Source organism: Hevea brasiliensis, chromosome 4 (assembly GCF_030052815.1).
Source record: "Hevea brasiliensis isolate MT/VB/25A 57/8 chromosome 4, ASM3005281v1, whole genome shotgun sequence".
Classification (NCBI taxonomy): Eukaryota; Viridiplantae; Streptophyta; class Magnoliopsida; order Malpighiales; family Euphorbiaceae; genus Hevea; species Hevea brasiliensis.
In genome coordinates this window covers 15,749,930-15,775,299 of record NC_079496.1, presented here as the reverse complement: position 1 = coordinate 15,775,299, position 25,370 = coordinate 15,749,930, and the positions used below count along the sequence as shown (strand labels likewise).

Here is a 25,370-nt window from a genome sequence, read left to right as displayed (position 1 = left end):
ATCAATAATATAAAATATATAATACATATTTATTATGAAATAATACATTTTTTACATCTAATAACTTAAAATTAGCTATAAATTTTTCTTTTATCAACAATAATAATTAATTCATTATTTTATAACTTAAAATTAGTCATAAGTTATTTAATTATTTTTTAAAGAATTTAATTATTTTCTTATTTTAATAATAAAATAAATAATATAATATAATAAATTAATAATTATATATTTATTTTAATAACAAAATAAATAAATAATATAATAAATAATATAATATATTAAATTAATAATTTTATATTTATTTTAATAATAAAATAAATTATACGATAAATGTCTTTATTAATCAATTTACACATTAACAGCGATAATTAAAATATTTAACATAAATCAATTATTATTAATTATAAGTTATAACTCTCTTACCAGTTAAACTATACATGACCTAAGATGCCTTATGTTCAACGCTTGCAACCCAATAGGAAGGAGAGAGAACGTGCAACTTTACAAAGAAAACACTACTCAATCATGTCTTTTTTTTTTTTTTAAACGAAAGGAACATAAAATGGAAATTTTGATGTGTGAAATTGCAGACAGATCAGTCCAAAATGTTGAGGATTGCCATTTAAGAACTACATAAGGTCATGACACAAATCACCAACTGCCGAGAAGAAACTCAAAATCATTCTGCTGTTAAACGTTTTACTATCTATGGAATGAAGAGGTTTGTAAATTCTAGCTATCAAGCCTCTCAAAAAAGTACAAATACCCCATATCCTTTGGAGGATTTACAGAAGCTCCAACCTTGCTGTCGTTGAAAATAACCCATCTTCCATCTTTTAGGACATGGGCAACATAATGGCCGCACTGTGTAGAAGTTCCAATATGGCTCACTATTCCGAAAAGCCTGTATCCTGCATAAACATGCATAACCAACCATTTTTAATTTAAAATGGACAGCAGCAATGTATGAACAATTGAAGGAGGGATTTCACAGAAAATAAATGCATTTTACCATTTGCAGAAACATACACAGGAAAAGTCATGCGCAACAGGACAGACAAATTTTGGTCATATTAGATACTGTGTTCATATACCAATAATTCAATAACTTGAATAGTTTTAGTCTGCATATGTAATTTAGTTAAAGAAATTGCATTAATGAACAAATTTGATTTATTATTAAGTAATCACTTTCTTTTGGGATTTTGAAATAGATCCAGGCAATGAAATGACATAAAGAGAACAAATTTTATGAAACTATATTTCTCAGCACTTTGTGTAGGCACTAAAGAGCAATCACAATTCAGAGAACATAATTAATCCTAGCAGGAACAAATTTTTTTAGACAATTCATTTGTGACCCAGAGGTCACAGATTCAAGTCACAGAAACAACCCCTCTAAAAAGGATGGGTAAGGCTCGTACATCAACTCTCCCCAAAGTCCACAAGTGTGGGATGCTTTCTGCACCAGTTACTCTTTTAGGAATATAAAACTATGCCTAAAAAATATTAAAATAAAAAAAAATTAATATCTTACAAAATTCCCCTAAAAGAAACGGTCCTAAAATCTTTAGCCAGCAGTCCCAACTGTCATGTCTTAATAGGAACAGTCAAAATGAAGTAAAACTTGGTATGTTCCAAAAAAATATTTTAGCAATCCTCATAACAGTATCCAACAGCCAACTATATAGTTATGCTCACTTTTAACCTGCTTAATTTTGTAGGGGCCAAACAAAAACTAACTAGACAAAAAGCCAAATGGAAAGTGATTCAAGCAAGATTTTAGCCAGCAAGTTCGTCTCAGTAAATAAAAAGGAAAGTATAAACAGCCACAGAAGAAGAATGTACCAAGCATATGTTTAAAAACAATACAATCAAAGATAGTGTCAATAGACTTACTCCCTCCTCCATCAGGCAGTCCAGTATTATCTGCAGTAGGTGTGATGCTTGACGTGGTGGCATCCATATCAGATGAAACAGAAGCATCAGGATTGTTGAATATCCAATCTGTTGCTTTCTCAATGTCCCCAGCCTGTGAAATTTCAACAGATACTTAAAAAAGTTAAAAAAGATTATAGTAATTTTATCTACAGCACAACATAGTCAACTGTAGTTCCTCTATCTCCAAAAGAATGATAAGCTATAGAATCTTTACCGATGCCTTCAGTGCTTTTCGAGCTATGTCTTCTTGAAAACCAAATGAGATCAGGGTATCAATTTTGGATTGGTCAACAACTTCAGTACCTTGTGCCTCTTGAGAAATGGGAAGATCTATATCTGAAAGAAGACATGCTCATATTAATTATTGCAACACACAAATACTGCAAAGCTCATATCACACTGTGGAGGATGAAGGTCAATAGAAGTAATTGCCTTCTGAAGTAATGAGACCTCTAGTCAGGCAACAGAATAAATACCTGGATCATCCATGTGTGAAAGTAACCAATTCATTGCCTCTTCTACTCCAGCGTTTAAGGTATTTATAGCAGCTTTCTCACAATGAAGATGGTTGAACCCCATTGAGACAAGCTGCGATACAATATCCTCATTGGCCAGAAGCTTATTTGATTCAGCCTCAACCTCAGGAACTGTGCAGTATATAACATATAAAAAGAAAATAAACATAACTCCATAAAAAGAAGATAAATAATAAGAGAGTAACATATAACACCATACAGAGGAAGCACAACCTAAAAGGTTGCAGATATCATAAACAACACCTAAACAGAGCACAAGACTACAATTCAGACACTCACATAATTATAAAATTTGAAAATGAAAATAGGGAGATGCTGAAAGAGGCAGATTTCACTCCCAAAGAACCAAAGCCACCTGTGGAAAAACTCCAGTCTCTCACAGAAATCTAAACATCCCATACAGCTATAAGAATGCACCACTGGTAGATAACTCACCAACTCAAGTAAAAGGTCTCACACTGAATTGAACATAATCAACACAGCTGATACAAGTTTTCCCATCAACTAACAAGCTTAAACAAGGTTTTGAAGGTCATAATACTAACTGAGAATTTGGCACAAGCTCAGAAGTGCTGGACGAGGCCCAATATTAAAAATATATTGGAATCACATGAAATGAACATAAAGTCAGACTACCTATTCTACGGTAACTATAACAACCCACCAACACACTTTCGATGGAGGGGATAGGAAAGGAAAAGGTCAAGGGATATGAGTTATCCCTTATTTGGAAGTCCAATGAAGTTGAAAAGTAAAAGATGAGTAGGGACTAGTTATCCCCTCACTTTGCTTTCCCATCAAATTGAAAGAACAAGAGTTATTCCCTCTCAACATTAAAAATATTTTTTAAAATGACTATTCTACCCTGAAAATCCTTTCCTATCTATTGAAACTTCCAAACATGAGAAATTATTTAACCTCTCATTTCTTTTATTTTCCTATCCTATGGATTAAAATCATCCTTTCTTTTCCTATTCAACAAAAATTCCCAAACATAGTGCAAACGACAGTGGCTATAAGGTCATAGAAGAACAGAAGATCAAGCAGCTAATTAGAGTTGCACTCATAGAACATTATCTTATCATGACCAAAGGATAAAAGTGATAGTCATGGTGAGATACAGATCACCCACGAGTGAGAATACAATAATTTAATAAAAGTTCCATCATAACACAAACTATACACAAGCGAAGTGTCCCCCATATGCAGACTCTATCCTTCACTCCTCCCTCTCCCACCCCCATCCCTTCCAACAAAAAAAAGAAATAATAAATAAATAGTAAAAAGAAAAAAAAAATCTCTCTCTGGCATATCAATGGTTGCTGCACAGACAACCATGGCTCAGTATTATTCTATAATTTGGGTGAATTATCAGACAGAACAAAGTTATGAAGCTAAAAACATTTTTTAATCTTTTTTTAATAGAAAATAATGACCAACAAATTCAGCAATTCTAGAAGGCAACACATACCACCATCTGGCAACAACTCCTCCCCTGGTTGAAGGCCTCTGCTTCGCATATGACTGATATCTATGATATCAGGAACATCTATATATACATCTGAATGAGAAAATACATGAACAAGAACAGCAACTCAATACGGTACCAATTTAGTACAACCAATGAACAGCAACGAAAATATAAAGCCACAAAGCTTTACCAAGCTTTTTGGGCACCCAGCCCTCCTCCATGACAAATTTCCTCATGTGCAACACCAAATAATCAGGGAATGAAGTTAGCCCAGCAGTCCTGCAGCGGGTTTTAAATGCACATCAGTTTACCTCCAGATTTTCCACCCTTTTTTCTCGTTTTACTTACATTTGAGAAAGAAAAACAGAGAACCATAGCAATTTAACCAAAGAGCCTCAGAAGTCACAACCGTCATAAAGCTTACTTTTGTGCTGTTGTCTTAGCCTTTAAGGCAGTACTATAAAAATCCTGTATCTGCTCAGGAGCTGAAAAGCTAGCAAGGCATGCCTCTAGAGGTACCCTTGGGCGTACAATTTCCTCACTGGATCTGTTAGAAGTAAATATGTTAAGCAAAAACTATGACTACTAATATAGGACCAAAAAATAATTGTACTTACACATCTTTCCCTTCTGAAACCTCTCCTGCTTTCGACTTTTGGAAGGCCTCAAGTTCTTCTGAATTCCCAAATAGTAAAATCAGCATATAAATTTCCAAAAATATGTTCCGGAAAAGAAAAGACGATGAATAAATATACCTTTATTAGTAGCTTCATGTAAAGGAATATTCAAAGAAAGAATATAGTCAAGCCTTCTGTTATAAGCAACCTTTCCAGATGAACACAAGATACGTTCCTCAATACCAAACTTAAAACTCCTTGAAGGATCCAAAGTAGGTTTCCCACCATTAACACGTTCAACTTGATCAAGAAAATGTAGGAAGAATTCCAATGCATCCTATATAAAAGTTGGGTGTCAAACATTTGCCACAGCAGTCCATTGAGTCATTGACAATAATGATTGCATGTTATGTATCCTACCTAACTGGAGCCTTACAACTGTGCCACAACCAAGCCAGCACCATACACAATTCCAAACAATTAATTAGTTAAACCTAAGTTTCATTAAAATGAAAACCACCCTCTCTTTCCTAACTATCATAAGCAGCTTCTTTAGGCCACAGCATAAAATTAAATAGTTCCTGCAGTTTAACACCTTTTTAAGGAACTATGAAATAACATGAAATTTTAATGTGCTCAAATTTTTTTTTTTTAGTTTTTTTTTAGTTTTTCCAGTCCATCCCAGACGTTGATATAATATCAAATAAAAAGATAAAATTAACTAAATTATATTATAAGTAATTTATTCCTCTTATTTTTATTTAAAGAAAAAAATAAACTAATATTTGTGCCCTCCTCCAAACAGTGGCAGACCAAAAAAAATTGGGGTCAACAAATAAAAAATAAATAATAAAATATTACTAAAAATATAAAAAAATATATAATATTAATATTTGACAATAAGATTCGACGAGATCTAATATCCTGAAAATTATTAAGAATTACACCATTATTAATGCTATCAAACATATCTCTCTTTATTAAAATAACCAAACAGTTATTTATCAATCGATCACATATGCGTCTGCACAATTTTCCGTTGAAAAGGTTCATTGCTGAGAAAGTTTGTTCTAGGAGCCATGAAATAACAGGAAATTTGTATGTGCTCTTCTTTTTTTTGTTTTCCCAGTCAATCCCAGACATTGGTATAATATCACATAAAACCATAAAGTTAATTAAATTATATTATGTCATTTATTCCTCTTATTTTTATTTAATGAAAAAGAAACAGAAATATCCGTGCTCCTCCTCCAAACAGTGGTGGATCCAGGAAAAAAGTGGAATCAACATGCAAAAAATAAATAATAAAATATTAATAAAAATACAATATTAACATCTTACAATCAAACTCGACAAGATCTAATATCCTAAAAAATATTAATAATTACAACAATACTAATGTTATCAAATACAACCCTCTTTATATAAATAACTAAATAGTCATTCATCAATTGATCAAATATGCAGTTTCACAATTGTGTTGAAGTTCTTTGCTGAGAAAATTTGTTCCACAGTTGGCAACAGGTTGAACAAGTGCAAGTTTTAAAAGTAAATAAACATGTGGATACACAACATACGTCTTCGTTTCAACTAGTTTCAACTTTCATCAGAAAAAGGGTCAATTTAGACGTATAAAAATAAGTGCAATTTTGTTGCAAATAGTGGTGGATACACAACACACATTTTCATGTCGACTAGTTTTAACTTTTATCAAAAAGAGGGTCAATTTAGACATATATAAATATATATATATATATAAGGGTATTTTTAATAAAAAGAAGAGTCAATTGACACCCCGCCCCCAAAAATAAATAAAAAAATAAATAAAATTGACAAGCTACATTCGCCACTGCCTAAAAAAAAAAAAAATTCAAGTTGGATGTCTTTCATATAGCTTAAAGTAAAAAAGTGATTGACATGTAAAGCAAGCATCCAAATTATGAGTTCATGTGGAAATAATAATACTGAATTTACCTGTTGCCTCATAGAAGAGAACTCAGGATGGCTGGCAGCAATAACTGACTTGAACATACGAGGAGGTATTCCTTCCTGTTTCTAATGTTTGCAGAAAATGGACCAAAAGAAAAGGGGAAAAAGATCATCAAATGAGAGAAAAAAAAATGCCTTTTTTTTGAAGAAAAAAATGCGTATTTGATTGAAAGAGAAAGTATAACTATACTATATATAAAATTACAAATGAGGAGAGGAACATTTGAATGGACAAAAAAATACATTCACTATGAGCACATATATAAGTATCATAATATTACAAATAAAGGGCTAACTACCTTGAAACTATAATATTGCTAACCTTATAAGCAATCCAACTTATCTTTGTTAGTTTGTTTAGAGTTTGTTAGGTATTGTTGTTTGAGATGCTATTAAGAAAAGCACTATCTTGAATAGGTTAATTAAAGACCATTAAAAATGGATTTTAAGTTCAATTTGACATGTTTTAGTCATGAGAATTTCAAAACAGCAGTTTCAAACCACTGCTTCCAACAGCATCTAAAAGAATGCTTTTTCAAAAAACAAGCTTCAAGCTCAATCCCAAACAAGCCAAGCTCATGCCAAGTGACTAGTCAATACAAAACTAGCAAGAGTATCAAGAAATACTAACAAGCCACTAGCACAATATGCTAAGACTTTCAATAGAGATGAAATATCTGAATTTCAATGATTAACTACATGCAATTACAAAGTATAAAAAGACTAAAGGTTCCAATAAACTATTTAAGGATCACCAAGAATAAATTACAAAGCCAGCAACCGGACAAAGAATTGAGACAGAAAGCTTACAGAGCTTGCTGAGGTTGCAGCATTTGAATTATCATCTTTCTGGATGACAAAAAAGAAAAATGTACACTGATCAGGGGGAAAAAAAAAAGCACAGTTATAAGGGCACCATATCGCTCCAAGTTCCATACCTCCACTGCTGGAACTGAGTATTTACCAGATAGCATACCATGTGCCAGTTTGGTTCTGCCATTTGAAGACAAAAGGCATGAGGACAAAGACAAACATGATTGATGCATATCAGCAAGGCAATTACTTTGAAAACTCAACTACATGGTTCCTTTCTAATCAATTGGATAATTTACTGTATTAAGAAATAAAAGGGGAAAAAAGACAGCAAGAGAAGAATATAAAAGCTCCCTGCATGGAACAGCATGAGAGAATAAGCACAACAGTACAGGAAAACATTTAGGGGGAGAAAAAAGGGTTCCCATATTTAACAAAGAATATTCACAAAAATTAGGCAATCTGTACATATCAATAGAATTTAATATTGGTCACAAGATTAGAGATTTAGGGTGCTGAATTGACTTTGAAATTAACAAAAATAACCAAACATAATCATCACTAAGCAGATTGCATGAGAAACATTAGCAATATCAAACAAGCAAATTACTTACAACTGCATATTTAAGTCTACAGTTGGATCGGCAGGAGCCATCTCAAATGCCACTTTCAAGCTCAGGTTCATATAATATCTAATAAAAATTAATACAAGAAGCAATAAGCAGAAATAAATAAACAATCAATGATCTCCAAGAGAGATTAATATCTGTCTACATATTCACATAACTACAAATAGAAACACAAATGCATATGTCCACGCATATGCATACATTTATATGCATGTGTTTGTAACCTAATGCATTTCTAGGCATATGCATTAAAACAAAACTAACCGTGAATAGAAAGAACGTGTTGAGAACACAACTTGCATTGTAGCTGCCATGTAGCAACTGTAAGAAAACAAAATTAGGAAACAAGAGAACATAAAATAGATGCATTGTTCACACTCTACAAAGACCAATATTACCTGTTTCCAAGATTCACAAGACCTGTATAACCTGGTCCAAAAATTGGCTCCAGTTCCTCTCCACTTTCTTGTATTCGGTTCCAATCAAAGTTGATATTCTGGTCAAGTTCCCTTTCAGCAGTTGTCATTTCAGTCTGAAACAAGAATGTTATGCTAAGTTTTCAGTCAAATTTGAATCATAAAATGATGGATCAGCATGGAATCAAATATGTAAAAAGGCCATCCCAAGGAGGGGCAATAGTTTTTGAAATTTCATAAATTTATCTTGAAATTTTAAGATAATTTCAGAATGGGGAAAAATGAAACCCTCAATTTTTTTATTTTTTTTTTTTTTTGTTTTTTAAGTTCAACTGTAGCCCCTACAGAATTTTTAACTTTCATTTGTATGCTTCATATTTTAATGTTGGCTTCCCAGGCATGAATATGTATTGGTCGGTTCAATTTGGTTTAGTCTGAAGCTGACCAAAACCAAAAAAAAAACTGAATTGAATAATGGCAGAAAACCAAACTGAATCAAAATAGGGAATAGAACCAAACCAAACTGAAACGTTTTGGTTCATTCATAGATCTTGGCTTTTTTTACCGCGCTTACAAATTAAAAATAAGATTAATAAATGCAATGCTACAACACACACCACATACATGTTGATAGCTGACACCACAAATACAATGTTTAAAAATGCACTACAACAGAACATTTCCATAGAGATAACTGACCTTCTGTAGTGATGAAAAATCAATGCCAAAAAATGCCAGATGCTGTGCTAAAAGTGGATCCAAAACACCATCATCCTCTGGATAAGAGAAAACATCTGAGCTGCCACAATAAGTTACTCATGGTAAGTTCTGAGAAAATACACAACAGGTTCCCCAGGAAAAGGTAAACAAGAACTAGTAAGGACATCAAATATCAAATTATTAAAGGCTTGTTTAATCTGTTTTTCTTCAAGTTGAAAAGGCTGTGCATCCATGGGAGCTTATTAAACTAAGAGTTGGAGAGCAAACTTCCAAGGTTTTCTCAACTTCATCATGATGTAGCCTATATCAAAACATTGATTTATGCACATATTTTCTCATCTAATTTCTAAGTTTCAGGTGTTTCCTCTCTCTAAGTTTAGGAATAGGATTCACCCAATTTAATTAATTTAACACCATAAAATGGGTACGCAAAATTAATCATCACAATTTAAATTAAATTATTGAATTCTATTTCTTTAAGCTTTTCATTTCCTATTTTTTTAATTGTCACAATATTTAATGAATAAGCAACTGAACTTGATGATTATTATCTGTTAGATACCTAACACATAACTCTTCATACCACCTAACTCCACAGCCATCATGGCCTTTAATTCCTCCTTTGAAACTATAAAAGGCAAACTATATTTAATTTCCAGCTCATTACATGGAGATCTATACAAGTTTTTCATGGAGGCAAATCATCATTCAAACGGGACTATACAAAACCTATGCCTTCTTCTAGATGGAGGACTAAGATTTATATGCTGTCAAAGCCTTCAGGATTAATCAGACATATATTTAAAAGATTTCCATTTTCTCAAGCTCCATAATGGGGATGCAGACCTATTCATTTGTGTTAGATTATTCAACATACATCACAATCACTTTGTCCCAACTGATCTCATGGTGGAGAATCAACTCATAAACCATACAGCTATTTAGAAATTAAAGATGCAGATAAGCATTCAACATAAAGCATGCTTTAGTATCAAACTTCCTTTTACTTGTGAACTGATCATATCACATTGCATAAGCAATTACATAGTTCTTAACATTAGCCGAATGCTCCAAAAATTAATCACCACACATTCACGGTTCAATTATTGTGATCTAGAAAATTCATCAGATTTTTACAAACACTAGCACCAACAAGCAAATGATTATATAAATTATTTGCAAAATTTCACTTCCTCCTAATGCAAGGTGGTATTACCTGCTGCTTCCAGATCAGCAGTAATCGTCCCAAGTTTTACAGCAAGAGGATATCTTGTCTCGTTGTAGTGTTCAATGGCATGGTTATTGCCACCACTTCCATCCCAATTCTTCCGTCCACAAAGGATCATTCCATCGGTAAGATTCAACCACAAATTCTCTTTTTTCTCACACTTTGCACATTTCCACCCAGATGGAGGAACAGTAACACCATTGTCAATCTGTTGTAGATTCATTGCATACGCACTAATTTGCTTCTTATCAGCTGTCCAAGCTGCCAGCTGTTCCTTCCGTTCTTCACCTTCAGCCATCAATATGGCATCAACTGCCAGCCTTACCTGTATTCCAAAGAAATAACAATCATATCTGAGTCTTCCTTGAGGTTTTGAAAATTTTTTCAAATTATAAGGTTTGAAATAAACAAATAAAGTAAAACAGCATTAACCTTCTCTGGCAACTCTACAGAAGGAAAAGAAAAAGTAACATAATCAGGCAATATCACTATATTGTGAGTCTCTTCATATTCAGGTTCATTGTTGTCAAATCCTCCATCAACACCTAAAAAACAAAAAATGAATGTTAAAGTTATCTCTCTAGTAGCCAATGATTATAGGAAACTGAAAAAAATAAACAACTAAGACACGAGTGACAGAAAATATTCTTGGGCCGTACATATAAGAAAAATACAGGTGCAGGGGGTCAGAGGGTTAGACAAGATGATATGCAAATTACATACTGGAGTTTCCTTTATTCTGCACCATTTTTCACAGAATCAAGTGAACAAAAAAGGGAGTTTTGGTAGTCACAGATATATATGGAGGACCCACATCTAACGCTAAAACCCAGTTACTAATCTATGGACCTTTTCATATACACAACTCTAAAATAATCATGTTCTATGTGTTATGTAGAGAACAAAACTCAATCAATCAAACTTAGTAAGCAATTTTTACTAATAATAGTGATTATCCTATATGCACAATGAAAATCAGTCAATCCATACGATTTCTCATTAGAATACTGCGGTAACCAGAGAAAGATAGAGAGAATGTTGAAATACAAAAGCCATACTTTATCATAAATAGGAAAGTCGTCAAATAACACAATGCTTCATCAAAACATAAGTGCAGACCATAATCAATATTTAACAACCTATAGCCAACAAAGTCGGTTTTTTTGAAGGTCTATCTTCAGGAACCAACTTCTTTGTTTGATTTATGTGCAAATAAACTGAGTTTCCAGTCTTCTCATAGTTCCAACCCACATAATCCTTCCCAAATGCAAGAAAAGTGTTCATGTCAACAAACAACCCACCTTCAGATCTCTGCAAATCATCACAAATTCAGAGATTACATTGCATTAGAATGAAAGGATCAAAAGGACATTACATTGAGAGTAGACTAAGGAGAAAAGATAATAACGAGGAAATCAGCAGTTTTTACTTCTTTCGCCATACCACAAAGATAGCTATAATTTGAATTCAAAGAATTACTCATTTACTACATCCATCTCAAAACAAATCAAATCACGTAATGCATGCGTTATAATAGATATATTATGTGCTATTCTATCACACATTTGACCAATAACATTAATAGAAGAAATAGTAATAATATCACCAAACAATACCTTCAATCTAGATCTAATGAAAACCAAGTGAAACTTAGCCAACAAAATTAACAAAATGGAAAACCAATATAGCAAAATTTACTGCTTGTGACAACTAATAAACCTTGAATTAGTCATAGTAGTTTTTCCCAGCTATTTCCAACTTCTCAGAAATCAAGCAGAAAATTAGAAAATGAGCAGAAAAAAAATTATAAGAACACCAACAAACTACAGTATTCATCAACAAGCATAAAGATTGAGCTAAAGAAAATCTGACTGAACCAGGTGGAACAGTTAAATTCTTTCGTCAACTCAATTTTCCTTCACTTCCAACGGAAACACCCAATCAAACAAAAAAATTTAGCGACGCAAATCTTCAAAATACAAATTTCAATATACTGAACAAATAGATTTCAGTAAGCCATACACTTTCCTCTTTACTAATACTTCTCGATAACCAAATGGAGAAAATAAAAGGCAAGGATGATTACCGGAGTGTCAAATGAGATGCAGCATTCATGCTTGTAGATGCGATTGGTGGGTTCGGGAATCCGAACTCGAGAGAGATTGGATCGGAGCGGGTCCATAGGGTTTATCTATCTGAAAACACCGATAATTGTTGTGTCCTTTGCCTTGGAAGAGTTTTGAAAGAGAGAGAGGAAAGAATTTATGCTTGGGCAAAAGCAAATGCAAAGCGGAGAGAAGGCTGTTTTTGACGCAAGTCTTTGGCGCGTCAAGGTCCGAAGCAGTAGCCGGGGTTCAATTCTCTGCGACTCTGAATGTAGCAGAATGCGATGGACGACTCCGCTTCGATTACGAAACCCAAGGCTTAAATTTGAAATTTCACTTCTCCATATATTTTTTTGGCTAAATTATAAATTAATCTCTAAAATATATCAAAATTATAGATCAGTCCCTATACATAATTTTATTTGAATAAACTACAATTTAATCAATTAAGATTTGACAAAATCTATAATTTAATCTTTATATTTTTAACACTAAGCAAAAGTCTTTCAGATTTAACAAAACTTATAACTTAATTCTTATCATTAAAATTTTAATTAAATTATCATTAATTGTAGCAAAAATGATCAAAATACACCTAACTCTATTTTCAATTTAAAAATTATTTAGCCCCTAAGACTTTATTTTATCAACAATTTAGTCTCTAAAATTTAGTTAAACTTATAAATTACTCCCTATAATTTTAAAATCAAATAATTTAGTTTTAAATATTTTAATAAATCTATAAATTAATTTCTACATTATAATTACAGTTAATTTTTTATTAAATTTAGCAAATATACTAAGAAGTTTTAACTCTACTTTCAATCTGAAAATAATTTTATCCTTAAATTTTATTTTTAATAAAAATTTGCTTCTATATTTATATATTTTTCTTTTTTATATACAATAATATAATATAATTTATGAAAATATTATAAATTAATAAATATATAATTAATTATATATTATTAAAATTATAATGATATAGATAGAATTTTATAATATTATAAGAACTTTTTTATAAATAGTTATAATATTTAATGATCAAATTGTAAAATGTATAAGTGATTTTATAATTAGTCAAACTTTTAAATAAAGCGATTAATCTATATTTTAATAATTTAAATTTAAAATTTTTTATTATAATGGGATTCACTTTTAAAAATACAATGAACTCAATTATTAATAAAATAAAATTTATAACTAAATTATTGAAAAAATAAAATTTTAAAAATTAAAATATTTTTGAATTAATAATAAAAATAATGACAATTTTATAATTTTATTAAAATTATCAGAAAATTTTAATGGCATTGATTAAGTTTAAATTTTATTAAATTTTAAAAATAAAATTATTTAATATTTAAAAAACAAAGGCTAAATTAAAGATTTTTGTAATTTACTCATTTTGTTTTTGAAGTGGCCAATGGTTTCATGGCTTCGAGAGGGAGAGTGAAACGGTGGGATGGATAAAGGGCGATAAAGGTAAACGGAGGGTTGCGTTGGGTGATGACATTGGGTGAGGATTATCATGCCAATTTTGATTAAGATTAAACAGAACAAAATCAAAACGGTGTGGTCTCATTCGAATATGGTTGGATTTATTTTGATTTCAATTTAATTTTAATTTTAATTTTGATTAAATTTAGCAATAAATTTTTTTCAAATTTGTTAAAGATTTTGTTTTTAAACCAAAATCTAAAGGTTCTGATCTGATTTCCAGCCAATTCAATACTAATTTTAAGTTATTTTAATTATAAATTGAACCAATTTGGTTCGATTTTTAAATCACCCGATCTAACCTTGATGCCTTGTGTGAGAAGTTCACCTTGCAAAAGAAGGTGGACAACGCTGAAAAAGATTAAAAGCTGTTTTATTGATGTGAAAGTTTGCTCTATTATTAATTAGAAATATCTAAATGATACTGTGGCGAAGTGTTGTATCAATCACTTGTTTATTGTTCATATACTTTCGACTGTGTTCTTTTTAAGAGGCGGAGCTTCTAGAGTGTCAAAATAAATAAATATTTTTAATATTAATGTCCTCTCTAAAATAAATAATAAAATTTATTATTATTATTATTATTATTATTAATTCTTATTTAATTTTTACTTTAAATATGGAAATATAAAAATATTTTTACTAAAATGTGTGTATAATGTAGAAATTTTAATTTTAAATTAATATACACTAACTCAATCTATCATTACATACAGATTTCAATTCAAATTAAAAAATTAAATTGAACTAAATTAATTTAATTAAATTGATTTAGTTTTAAGATTCAATCGGTTCGGTTCAGTTTTATATTATAAAAATTTTAATTATTTCGATTCAGTTCGATTTTAAAGTGAACAAAATCGATTAAATCGAATCAAATTAAATAGTAATTTTCTATATTCAAATCGAACTGAATCGATTTTTAAATTAATTTATTTTTATAGGAAATTTATGAATTATATTTAATTATATATATAAATTATTTAATTTCATTGATTAATGATTATTAGGTTCAAACTAAAGTCAAAATTAAACCAAATAACTTGAAATCAAGTCTAAATTAAAAAATCAATCAAAAATCAAAATTAATCGGTTTGAACCGAATTTAACTGAAATAAAGCAGTTCGGTTTGATTCGATTTTTCATCCATTTCAGTTTGATTCGATTTCTAAAATATGTAATTCTATTTTTATAATTTAATTTTGTTCGATTCAATTTAGTTCGGTTTGAATCGAATATTCACTCCTAATTTATTGTATTTAAATTAAGATTAGTAAATAGAAAAATATTTATATGGAAAGCACATTCAATTATGTTTTATAATAATATAAAATATTATATTTACATCTTATAAACAAAATTATTATCTATTAATAATTATTAATATTAATTAACGAACTCAATGAAAATAAAATTTTATCATTTACTATATTCCATATTAATTGTGTATATGTAATTTAATTTAAGACCAAGTAATATTAATGTTTATTTTTTACTTATTGAATAAAATATAATTTGATTGCAAAGAAATATTTAATTATATTAGTAATAGTGGAAGCCTAACACTATTTTTATAGTAATGGGTTTAGTATATAAAAATAATGTATTTATATATCATTTTAAAATATTTCTTATTCATTAAAAAAATATATTAAATATGTTTTAAATTATATCAGAAGCAAAGAAAATTTTATTATTTATTACTTATAAATCAAATTTACACATTTAATAGATTAACAATTCTAAATAGATATTATAAAAATATATATAGATAATTTTTTAATAATTTTTAAATAATAAAGATAGTTACAAAAAATCATACTATTTTAAAATAGTATTATAGCATAAAAGAAAGAGGCACAAGAAATATTATTAAAATAGATAAACACGCTTTTCTCATAATAAAATGAATATTTGATATTTTATTAATATAATATTAGTGTATAAATAAGAATATATTTTATCATAAATTAAAATAAATTCATTTTAAAAGTTATTTAACAAAGATAATAATAATTAAAGCGAATTTAATAACTAAATAGTTAAATAAAAAAATTAAAATGATAATAAAATTATAACAAAATAAATTGAATTCACATATAAACACTTAAATTGATTAAAGATAAAAATAAATAAATAAAAATTTAAAAATTCAATCAATAAAATTAAGCACCCAAGGAAATTTGAGCGTTCTTTCTAAATCATCACAATAGTTTGTTAGAATAGTGAATTACATTTTTATTATAAATAAATTATTTCAATAATGATTGGGTTGCGTGATGGGCATTGACGGATTGTTCGTACCAAAGGAAAAAGAGGATCACGAATATAATAGAGCAAAGAAGCAGCAGCACGTGTTTAGCAGCTAAGATGCTGCTAAAGCAAGGGCAAAGTGGAATTTTCAACGTTATTTGAACAATGAAAGTAATAATAATATTTCAAATATTTAATTATGAATTTAAATTTTTCATTAGAAAATAGTTTCTATATTTTATATTTACAAAGTTATACTATTTTATTAATTATTATAGTAAATACAGTTAATTTTGTATTAAAATTTTTAATAATTATATGTCCATCCAAATTAAATTAAATTTTATTTTTTAAATAATTTTATTTTTTTAAAATATTTTTCATAAAAAAATACCTAATATAATATATCATATCAGATATCACATAGCTGACAATTTTACTGAAAATAAGTAAGGTTTTGTAATTTTAATATACTGGTTTATATAATTTTCATTTTTAATGATTTATTTATAATAAATTATGTCAACAATTATAATATTTTTTTTTTTTAATTATATGCCATGTGATGATTTTTTTTTTAAATTCTGTCTTAGGTCTAAAAGCTATTTTTTAATATATTGGGTTATTTTAAGAACCATTATTAAATTAAATGGCTTAATTTTATAATGCATTGTATATTGCTTTGGATTTCCTATATTCTTAAGGATTTACATATTCATGTTTATTTGCATATTCATTTAAAATGTGACAACAAGGTTACTCTTCACATTGTAGTTAACATATTTTCCGTGAGCGAACCAAAGCACGCTGACATTGATTGTCACATTGTCAAGGACCAATTGGAGAAAAGTTTCTTCTAATATGCAACTTGCAAATGTATTTATGAAACATTTATTTGAAGATCAACACCAATTCTTTGCTTCCAAGTTGAATCTTGTGTCCTTGCCGCTAAAACCAACTTGAGGGGGGATGTAGAAGATACTAAAGCATCTAGAATTTGTTACGAAGCAGTTCTAACTTATTTAATTCGGTTTGCTATATAGTTAGTTTCTTAGAAGTGTTTGTTTTAAGTTGCTGACTTGCACCACTACTTAGTCAGCTGCTACTATGTATAAACATTCTTGTACTATTTCAAGTATAGTGATAGAGAATCGATTTCATTTTTCTATCTACAATTTTATCATTTTATTCATATTTTCGTTGTGTTATGATTTTCCATACTAAGATTATTAACGGAAAAATTGTAATATAATATATTTATATTTGTAAATTAGATATTCAATTGAAATTATAAGCCACTCCAATAAAGTATTTAATATTCACATATACTATTTGATGTTGTTCGTGTATTTTTCCTACATGGACTTACAAGACAAGAGAGAACACCGAGTGTGCTGGCTTGACAACCTCTCAGTTGTCTTGTGTGGTTTGAGTATGGTGACATCCATTCAGTCTGCTTTTTCAACTCTCGTGGAATCTCCTCCCTTCCTCCCGCAACAGAGAGATTTTGTATCAACTCTGCATGTTGCTCAAATATACAGTACCACCCAAAAATACCGAGTCTTAATTCAATATAAACGATATACATTAAGGATAATTATCCCACTTTATTAGGGATTATGAATCCCACTTTCATTAGATTTTCTCCAAAATAAAAATCATATCTCAAATACTAAATTTTACTCCGAGTATTCCAGATACGTATATGAGAAGTTCAAGCTTTCACATTCAGATACATTGTTCTCTTTAGTCAATTTTATATTCTATTTAGTACTCATATTGATTTAAGTGTTGGAAAGGTTACCAAGCCAATTCACCTGGTATTTTTTCTTGTGTTGCTAGTCCATACCCGTAGAAAAAATCTACAAATAACATCAACTATTTATATTTATTATTATTATTATTTAATATTTATATATTTTTAAAAAATTATAGTCGTAGATATAACACGAATGTCACAAAAATTAATATTATTACAGGTTATAAAAAGTTTTAGAAAAATAATAAATTTAAGAAATTTATTTTATTATTTATATTTTATAGTAAAAATAAAAAAATAAAAAATTAAATTTAAAAAGTAAAAAAGAACAAATTTGAAAAAAAAAAAGCTACTTTAATTTCATTATCAAGTAAGAAAATTCCCAAACCTATAAGGGGATTAATGGTTTGTTGATCCTGGAAAATCTTGCTCGCCGAGAAGCAATGTTGCTTGCCAAAGCAAAAGGCTTCTCCAATGTCACTTTTGAAGGAGACCCGCTTATAGACATTAAAGCCTTGCAAGACGGTGCTATTCCCCTTAGCATTGAGGGTATTATAGAAGATATGGAAAACAAAAGGGAAAATTTAAAAGGAAAATGAACGTTATATTTTACTTTCATTTTCTCTTCAAATATTTAGAAAAGTGAAAGAAAAATATTCTAAATTATAAAAATATCCCTTCATTTCTTAGGTTCTTTTTGACCCACTAACTTAGGGGTGTTTGGTTTATCTGTTGAGTGTAACTGATAGCTGATAGACACCCAATCAGGTGAACTAGAGTTCAGTTTGTATCAGCTCTATTTTTAGAATCGTTTCTCATCAGCTGATAGCTTATTTGATTTTATTTTTTATTTTGACCATATTATCCTTTTTTATTTAACTCAAAAATTAATATTATTAATACTTTTATATTTTTCATTTATAATTTTAACATTTTAATTAACACATTTCAATTTTGTTAAAATATTTTTTATTAATAGCATAAAATGTAAAATATTTATTTATATCTAAAAACTTAAAATTAATTATAAGCTTTTTCTTTATCAATAATAATAATTACTTTATTATTTTATCTATATTTTTTAAATTATTTAATTATTTTTTAAAAAATTTAATTATTTTCTTATTTCAATAATAAAATAAATAATATAATATAATAGATTAATAATTATATTTTTATTTTAATAATATAATAAATAATATAATATATTAATTTGATAATTATATATTTAATTTAATAATAAAATAAATAATATAATATAATAAATTTATAATTTTATATTTATTTCAATAATAAAATAAATTATATAATATATACTATTATTGATCATTTCACATATCAACAGCAATAACTAAACATAATTTTATTAAATACTTAACATAAATCAACTATTAACTATCAGTTAATAATAATAATTATCGACTAATAATTATCAACTATATTCAGCAATTAAACCAAACAGCTTGATCTCTTGGCTTCACCTCTAGCAACCAAGCAGCTCACTCCTCCAGGAAACGAACCATATTAGGCCCGTCTTTCAATTGTAAACCCTTGATCCTTTAAACCAAATGCTGGTTGTCTCGGCATGTTCTTCCCCCCTTGTCTTTGATTAAAAAAATGCCAAACAGGGATATTTTCCAGCTTCGTGCCCAAAGGCAATCGTAGGGCCTAATGGGCTCATAATGTCGTTGATTCAGAGGCCCTCAATTTTGTTTACGCAAACATTAAGCTTTGTTTACATAAATATTAACCGCCCTCACTTTTTCAACTATATTTAATTTGAGTAAAGCTAAATTTTGTTAGTATAATATAATATATTTAAAAATAAATTTTCATATTTTATATGTTAAATTATAAAATTTGACTCAAATATAACCAATTTCATCTAACTTGAGAACTAAAAATATGAAATTCCAAATATATTCTGCGCATAAAAAATATTTATAGCAAATCTTTTTATAAAATTCCTTAATATCTAATAAGCGCTTTATGTATCTCAAAGAAGCCCTTTATATTATATGCTTAAGCTTATAATATAAAATATTTATTTACATGTCTAATATTGGTTAAATTTTAATATATATCATTTGACTAGTCATTATAGAAGTGCAAATATATCATGAGCATGCCATATAGGCAACTAATAAAAATTTTCAATATTAATCAAATTGTTTACTTAATAATAATATCAGAATAATGTTAAGGAATAATTTTAAGGCTGAGATAACCAAATTTAAAATTTAGCTTCGTTTGTTTCAGGAAATATTATTTTTAAATATTTTTTTGAATTTTTTAAAGTTTGAAGCACTTTAAAAAATTAGTTAATGAAAAATATTTTCTCGATCAAAAGAAAATTAAGTTATTTTAAAAAAATAACTTTATTTTTTTAAGTTATTTTTTATTTTGTAGACTTTGATAATCTTATTAAAATGTAAAAAATACTTATACATACATGGAATGAATATATATAATTAATTTAATATTATAATTAAATAACATAAAATATTTTTTTAGAAACATTTTTATGAAAAATAGTTGCTATATACAAGTTATTTTCTATGAAACGAACGGAGTCTTAATAAAAAAAAATTTAATTTCAAGACCCGTTTATTCAACGGAAAATAACTTGTATATGAAAAATATTTTTATAATATTTTTCTTTGTATAGTTACGTATTTATTTCATGTATGTATTTTCATATTTTAATAAGATTATCAAAATTCAAAAAATGAAAAATGATTTTCTCTTTTGAAAAAAAAAAGTCAATTTTTTAAAAAATGATAATTTTAAATTTAATCAGAAAAATATTTCCTATTGACTAATTTTTTTAAATGTTTCAAATGCTAGAAAATTCTGAAAATTTTTTGTGAAATAAATGGAATCCAAATATTAATAAATATACATACAAATTGGAAATATCATAAAATACATAAAAGCAAATTGCAAGCTTGTTCTATGGGAATGGCAATGGATAAGGTGCCCGTGAAAATAATTCGATTAAAATTTATTCTCAATTATCCAACCTGTACCAAACCCGATTATTATTACTGGAAAAAATCTGAACCCATTTTATTTTATATATTTTAATAAATATTTTAAATAAAAAATTATTTTAATTAATAATTTATATTTTAAAAATTTAATAATTTCATAAAATATTTGAATTTTATTTTATATAAAATAAAATTTATAAAAATTTATAAATATTATTATTAAAAATATATATTTTATATTTAATTAAATATTTATATAAACAAATTTAGATAACAAATATCCAACATGTAAAATTCAAACCATTATGGGTATTATTTTTCAAACCCGAACCTACCTCAAATCCAATTATATAATACCCAAACTCATCCTATTAGGATTCGGTCGGATAGGATACCCACCAAAACTAGGATCGTTGTTATCCTTATTGTTCTACCAACCTTTTTGCTGACTAAAGATGAGTTAAGCCAAAGTTATAATAATTTTAGTTTTCTTATTATTTGTTTGCAGCTAATATGAACTTCAGTCAAACTCAACTAATACATCCAAATCCAATTAAAGTGTGATTCCAATCTTAACTTGTTGATGCCTTTTTGAGGGAAAATTTGAGTTTAATTGGTCGTTGTGAAGAGGGATAATTTGATCAATTGAAAAAGAAGAATATACTTGAACCATTATGTCTATAAAAATCAAACTAGAAAATGATGGACTTGGACCATTGATTATAGTGATTTCCAAAGAGAGAAAGAAAAAAAAGATAAATTCCATCCCATTAAACTTATTTTTAATAGAGTTTCAAACTAGGAAATTTTTTTTTCAGAATGAAGTATGGAATATTGAGATAAACAAAGTTTGGATATAACCCATCTAAATATTATTTGAATAATAATAATAATAATAAAATAATTTAATATAATATTTATTTTATTCTTTTTAATTAAATCAATCTATACAAAGAATTTAAAGAAGTAAAGACTCTGGCAAAGTGGAGTCATCATAAAACAAAAGACCAAGTAAAAGTCGCCTCTGGTCAACAAAATAAATGGAAAAATTATCGGCCTCTCTTTTCGTCTCCCAAAAGGCACAATCAAGCGTTTCCCGTGAGCATAACGCGATATTATTATTATTATTATTAGATGATAAATAATATAATATATTATTACAAAGTAGTAAAGAATTGGATTGACTTTGGAGGATCAGGACGCAACAAAGAATCATTCTTGTTAATACCTCTCAAAATTTTGGACTTAATTTGGACGTCAACTTGTCATACTGTACAGTGCTAAGCTTTCAATCACGCAACGAATCCTTCTTCTTCGTAAATGTAAACATTACATGCTTTTCCATCATAATTCACATATGCTACACATTTACTCCCATAAGATTAATATTTTTTCTACCTAATAAATTCTTAATCTTTTCTGTAAGATTAGGATTTCGGATATTAAAATTCACATTATTAGAAAAATTTTACATGAATATCATTCACAACTTGATATAGTTCTGATAGATGAGACGCGATAAGTAGTCAATAGAAAACTAGAGTTTTGGAGAAATACTCAAGAGTCAAAGGGATTTAAGTTAAGTAAAACGAAGACAGAATATATACATTACAAGTTTAGTAAAGGCCAAATTAGTGATAGGGAATGAGTTATTTTGGATAGAGTGATATTGTCTCAAAGTAATCACTTTAAATGTCTTAGCTTAATTCTTCATGTAAATAGGGGATGTGAGGAGGATGTTAGTCATAGGATTAAAACCTGATGGTTGAAGTAGAGTCGTGCCACGGGAGTTTTATGTGATCGCAAAATTTTATTGGGCAATGAAGGAGTCGTATGTGTCTAAGATGAGAGTTGCAGAGATGAGAATGTCAAGGAGGATGAATAGCCATACTAGACTAGATGAAGTCCGTAATGAGAGTATTAGAGAAAAGGTAGGAGTGGTGCTAATTGAGGATAAGTTGAGAGATGGAAGATTGAAGTAGTTTGGTTATGTGAAGCGTAGTCATATGAAGACTCCAGTTAGACAAGTAGAGCACATTAGTTAGAGGATAGAAAAAAAAGAAGGGGTAGACCTAAACTGACTTGGAGGAAAGTAGTATAATATGACAGTACAACATGACCTAGAAGTATTATACATTTTTTAGGATTTAACCCAAAATCGTTTAGAGTGTAGAAAGAGAATCCATATAATAGAACCCAATAAATTTTTTGGATAAAAGTTGAGTTGAATTGAGTATCGTTCACCACCTTAACATTTAAAAATACCGCAAACATAGAGGAGACCAAAAAATTCTTGTTTCCATTTTCCTTCCTCCCTCTTCCAGTCTCCTCCTATTTTACTTAATTAGTTCGAATTAAGACTGAATAAATTATTGTTTTTTTTTTTTTTTTAATTTTCGTTTCTTAAGACAAACTAATGATATTCAAAACCCCAGACGAGAAGTTTGCCTTGTCCTTTTTTCCCTGTCATTTTAGTACCATTAAATGAAAACATATTACCAAATTTTTGGTATTTTTAATCGTAATCATTCTTCAGTTTTTGTGAGCTTATTAACGGAGCATGCAAAGCGGCAGAAACCAGCAGCGGCCATTAAAAGCCGGCCTTCCCACGCCTTATATAGAACACAACACAAACATCGCTCTTTCCCTCGTTTTCTCAGATTCCCCCACTATTTTCTCTCGCACAAACACCCCCTAAATCCCCGCCAATACACACACCTTCGTCAACCACCGGCATCCTTCACTTCTCTTCTTTCCATATAATATCGCAACGGCCATGCACTGTACCAAGTTCCAAAAATCCAACATCAACAAGGAATCTCATGATAGAATAAACAAAGGAAACAAGCTTTTCTTATGTTTTAGACCGGTGGTCATGGATGGCTCAGGCTCTGTTAATGGTAGCAGGGGAAATTCAAATTCCTTTGTCAAGTACATTGAGATGAACCATAAAGATGGAGTGGTTTTTCCACGGATGTACCCTGCTTTATCATCATCACCAAAATCACCCTTCTTACCAACAATGGAGAAAGATGCCGCTGGTCACCGGAAAAAGAAAACTAAGAGGAAGTTCTTGCGTGCTGTTAAGGCTGTACTCTTCGAGACAACACTGGTGAGAAATTTTTTTGGCTTCCAATATTGTTGATCAATTGTGATATAGAGATAGATCCATTGGTGCTCTGTTTTTGAATTTTGGGTTCTGTTGTTTGACAGGCTAAAAGGATCAAGAAAAAAGCGTTTCCAGGGAAGACGAAGCAGTCTAAAGGCGATCCATCGGCAAAAGCTGAAAAGAATTTGATGGGAAGCTCATCATTTCAAAGTCTTTCCAGGAAAAATGACGGAACAAATGTTACTTTTGCTCCTATTATGAATTCGTCTGCCAGGACTTCACGTAATTCATCACTGAATTCCACGATTTCAAAGTCTGACAGGAGACTTCCATTTGAATCATATAATAATTCAATGGAAACCAAAAAGAATCTGGACATGAAGCAAGAGAAATTTGGAAAAGGGCATTATAGTTCTAATGCAGGGTTGTTCTTGCTTCTGGTGACTCTCTTGGTTCTGGTCTTCTGGGGTAAGGTATATGCTATTTTGTGCACTTCGACTTGGCTTTTCTTTGTTCCAAACTGGAATTCTGGAAAGAAATTACTGAAAAATAAGGCTAATTCAGGATCAATGGATTTAGACGAGTACAAGAAGAAGATCGTTATGGAAGGGATACTGGACAGGGACCGCAGCCGTGCTCCATAGCCCCTTGTGAGTTGAGACAAGCTTCTTTAGTAGTGGATTTTCATCTGCCCAAAAGGTTTGAGAGGTTCAAATAATACAAGTGTATATAGTTATAACTATTCATGCAGGTTTTTAATTTTTGGGATACAAGGCTAGCTAGTTGCAGGCTTGCAGTAATGCAAGCTAAAGCCTCATTGCTTTTGTAATTTTTTTTTTCTTGTTTTCCTACAATTTCGTGGTGGCATCAATTTTCACAATAAAATGTGCAAGTAAGCAAAGAAAATTATATAAGCTTTTATTTTACAATTTAAAGATTATTGCCATCTATATCTCTTTTATATCTCAAAGGAAATACACCAACTTGAAATCTTAGCCATCAAATTAAGTATGGGTTGCTTGATTCTTTTTCTTTTAATTAATGCAAAATGACACCAATCCTTGAGCTTTTTAGTAATAACTCCAAAAGGGTTCTACATTAAGCCAGGAAAATCCTAAAATAGCAGTGGCTTGCCAAAGACCAAGTGAGGAATATCCTTATTACCATAAATCAGTAAAAGTTGAAGGGTTTGCTTAGTTGAAATGAACCCAAAAAGTCATTTCAGTCTTTGGTGAATTTTCAGTTATTTCTACAACATATAACTATGTTACGTCTTAACAAGTGGCTG

At 29.2% G+C, this 25,370-nt stretch overlaps 2 protein-coding genes across 3 annotated transcripts; one reads left to right on the top strand and one right to left on the bottom strand.

The window, feature by feature from the left end:
• Window positions 1-598: 598 nt before the first annotated feature.
• On the bottom strand, window positions 599-12,760 carry LOC110641368 (ubiquitin carboxyl-terminal hydrolase 14). Its single transcript, XM_021793062.2, has 20 exons — window positions 12,450-12,760; window positions 11,503-11,674; window positions 10,796-10,908; window positions 10,352-10,688; window positions 9,115-9,209; window positions 8,398-8,531; window positions 8,264-8,320; window positions 7,985-8,062; window positions 7,496-7,550; window positions 7,368-7,406; window positions 6,543-6,623; window positions 4,707-4,905; window positions 4,569-4,626; window positions 4,376-4,498; window positions 4,142-4,230; window positions 3,952-4,041; window positions 2,421-2,591; window positions 2,159-2,280; window positions 1,903-2,035; window positions 599-914 (listed from the first exon to the last, which is right to left on the bottom strand). Exons 1-20 carry the CDS (start codon window positions 12,543-12,545, stop codon window positions 736-738), a joined length of 2,421 nt encoding a protein of 806 aa, XP_021648754.2. The 5' UTR covers window positions 12,546-12,760; the 3' UTR covers window positions 599-735.
• A 10,660-nt stretch (window positions 12,761-23,420) lies between these two features.
• LOC110641378 (uncharacterized) lies at window positions 23,421-25,041 on the top strand. 2 transcript variants are annotated; one of them, XM_021793079.2, is made up of 3 exons: window positions 23,421-24,085; window positions 24,187-24,555; window positions 24,647-25,041. In XM_021793079.2, the coding sequence occupies exons 1-3, from the start codon at window positions 23,750-23,752 to the stop codon at window positions 24,659-24,661; spliced, it is 720 nt and encodes a 239-aa protein (XP_021648771.2). In that variant the 5' UTR covers window positions 23,421-23,749; the 3' UTR covers window positions 24,662-25,041. The 2 variants fall into 2 exon arrangements, with proteins under 2 accessions (XP_021648771.2, XP_021648770.2); XM_021793078.2 differs by having other exon boundaries at window positions 23,423-24,085; window positions 24,187-25,040.
• Window positions 25,042-25,370: the final 329 nt, after the last annotated feature.

Excerpts from the sequence above, each read along its gene's own strand:
- LOC110641378 (XM_021793078.2), top strand. The coding sequence starts at position 23,750 with ATGCACTGTACCAAGTTCCAAAAATCCAACATCAACAAGGAATCTCAT. Across the intron at positions 24,086-24,186 it reads TACTCTTCGAGACAACACTG|GCTAAAAGGATCAAGAAAAA; the intron begins GTGAGAAATTTT and ends GTTGTTTGACAG.
- LOC110641368 (XM_021793062.2), bottom strand. The coding sequence starts at position 12,545 with ATGGACCCGCTCCGATCCAATCTCTCTCGAGTTCGGATTCCCGAACCC. Across the intron at positions 11,675-12,449 it reads GCATCTCATTTGACACTCCG|AGATCTGAAGGTGGGTTGTT; the intron begins GTAATCATCCTT and ends GATGATTTGCAG. Across the intron at positions 4,231-4,375 it reads GCTAAGACAACAGCACAAAA|GACTGCTGGGCTAACTTCAT; the intron begins GTAAGCTTTATG and ends AACCCGCTGCAG.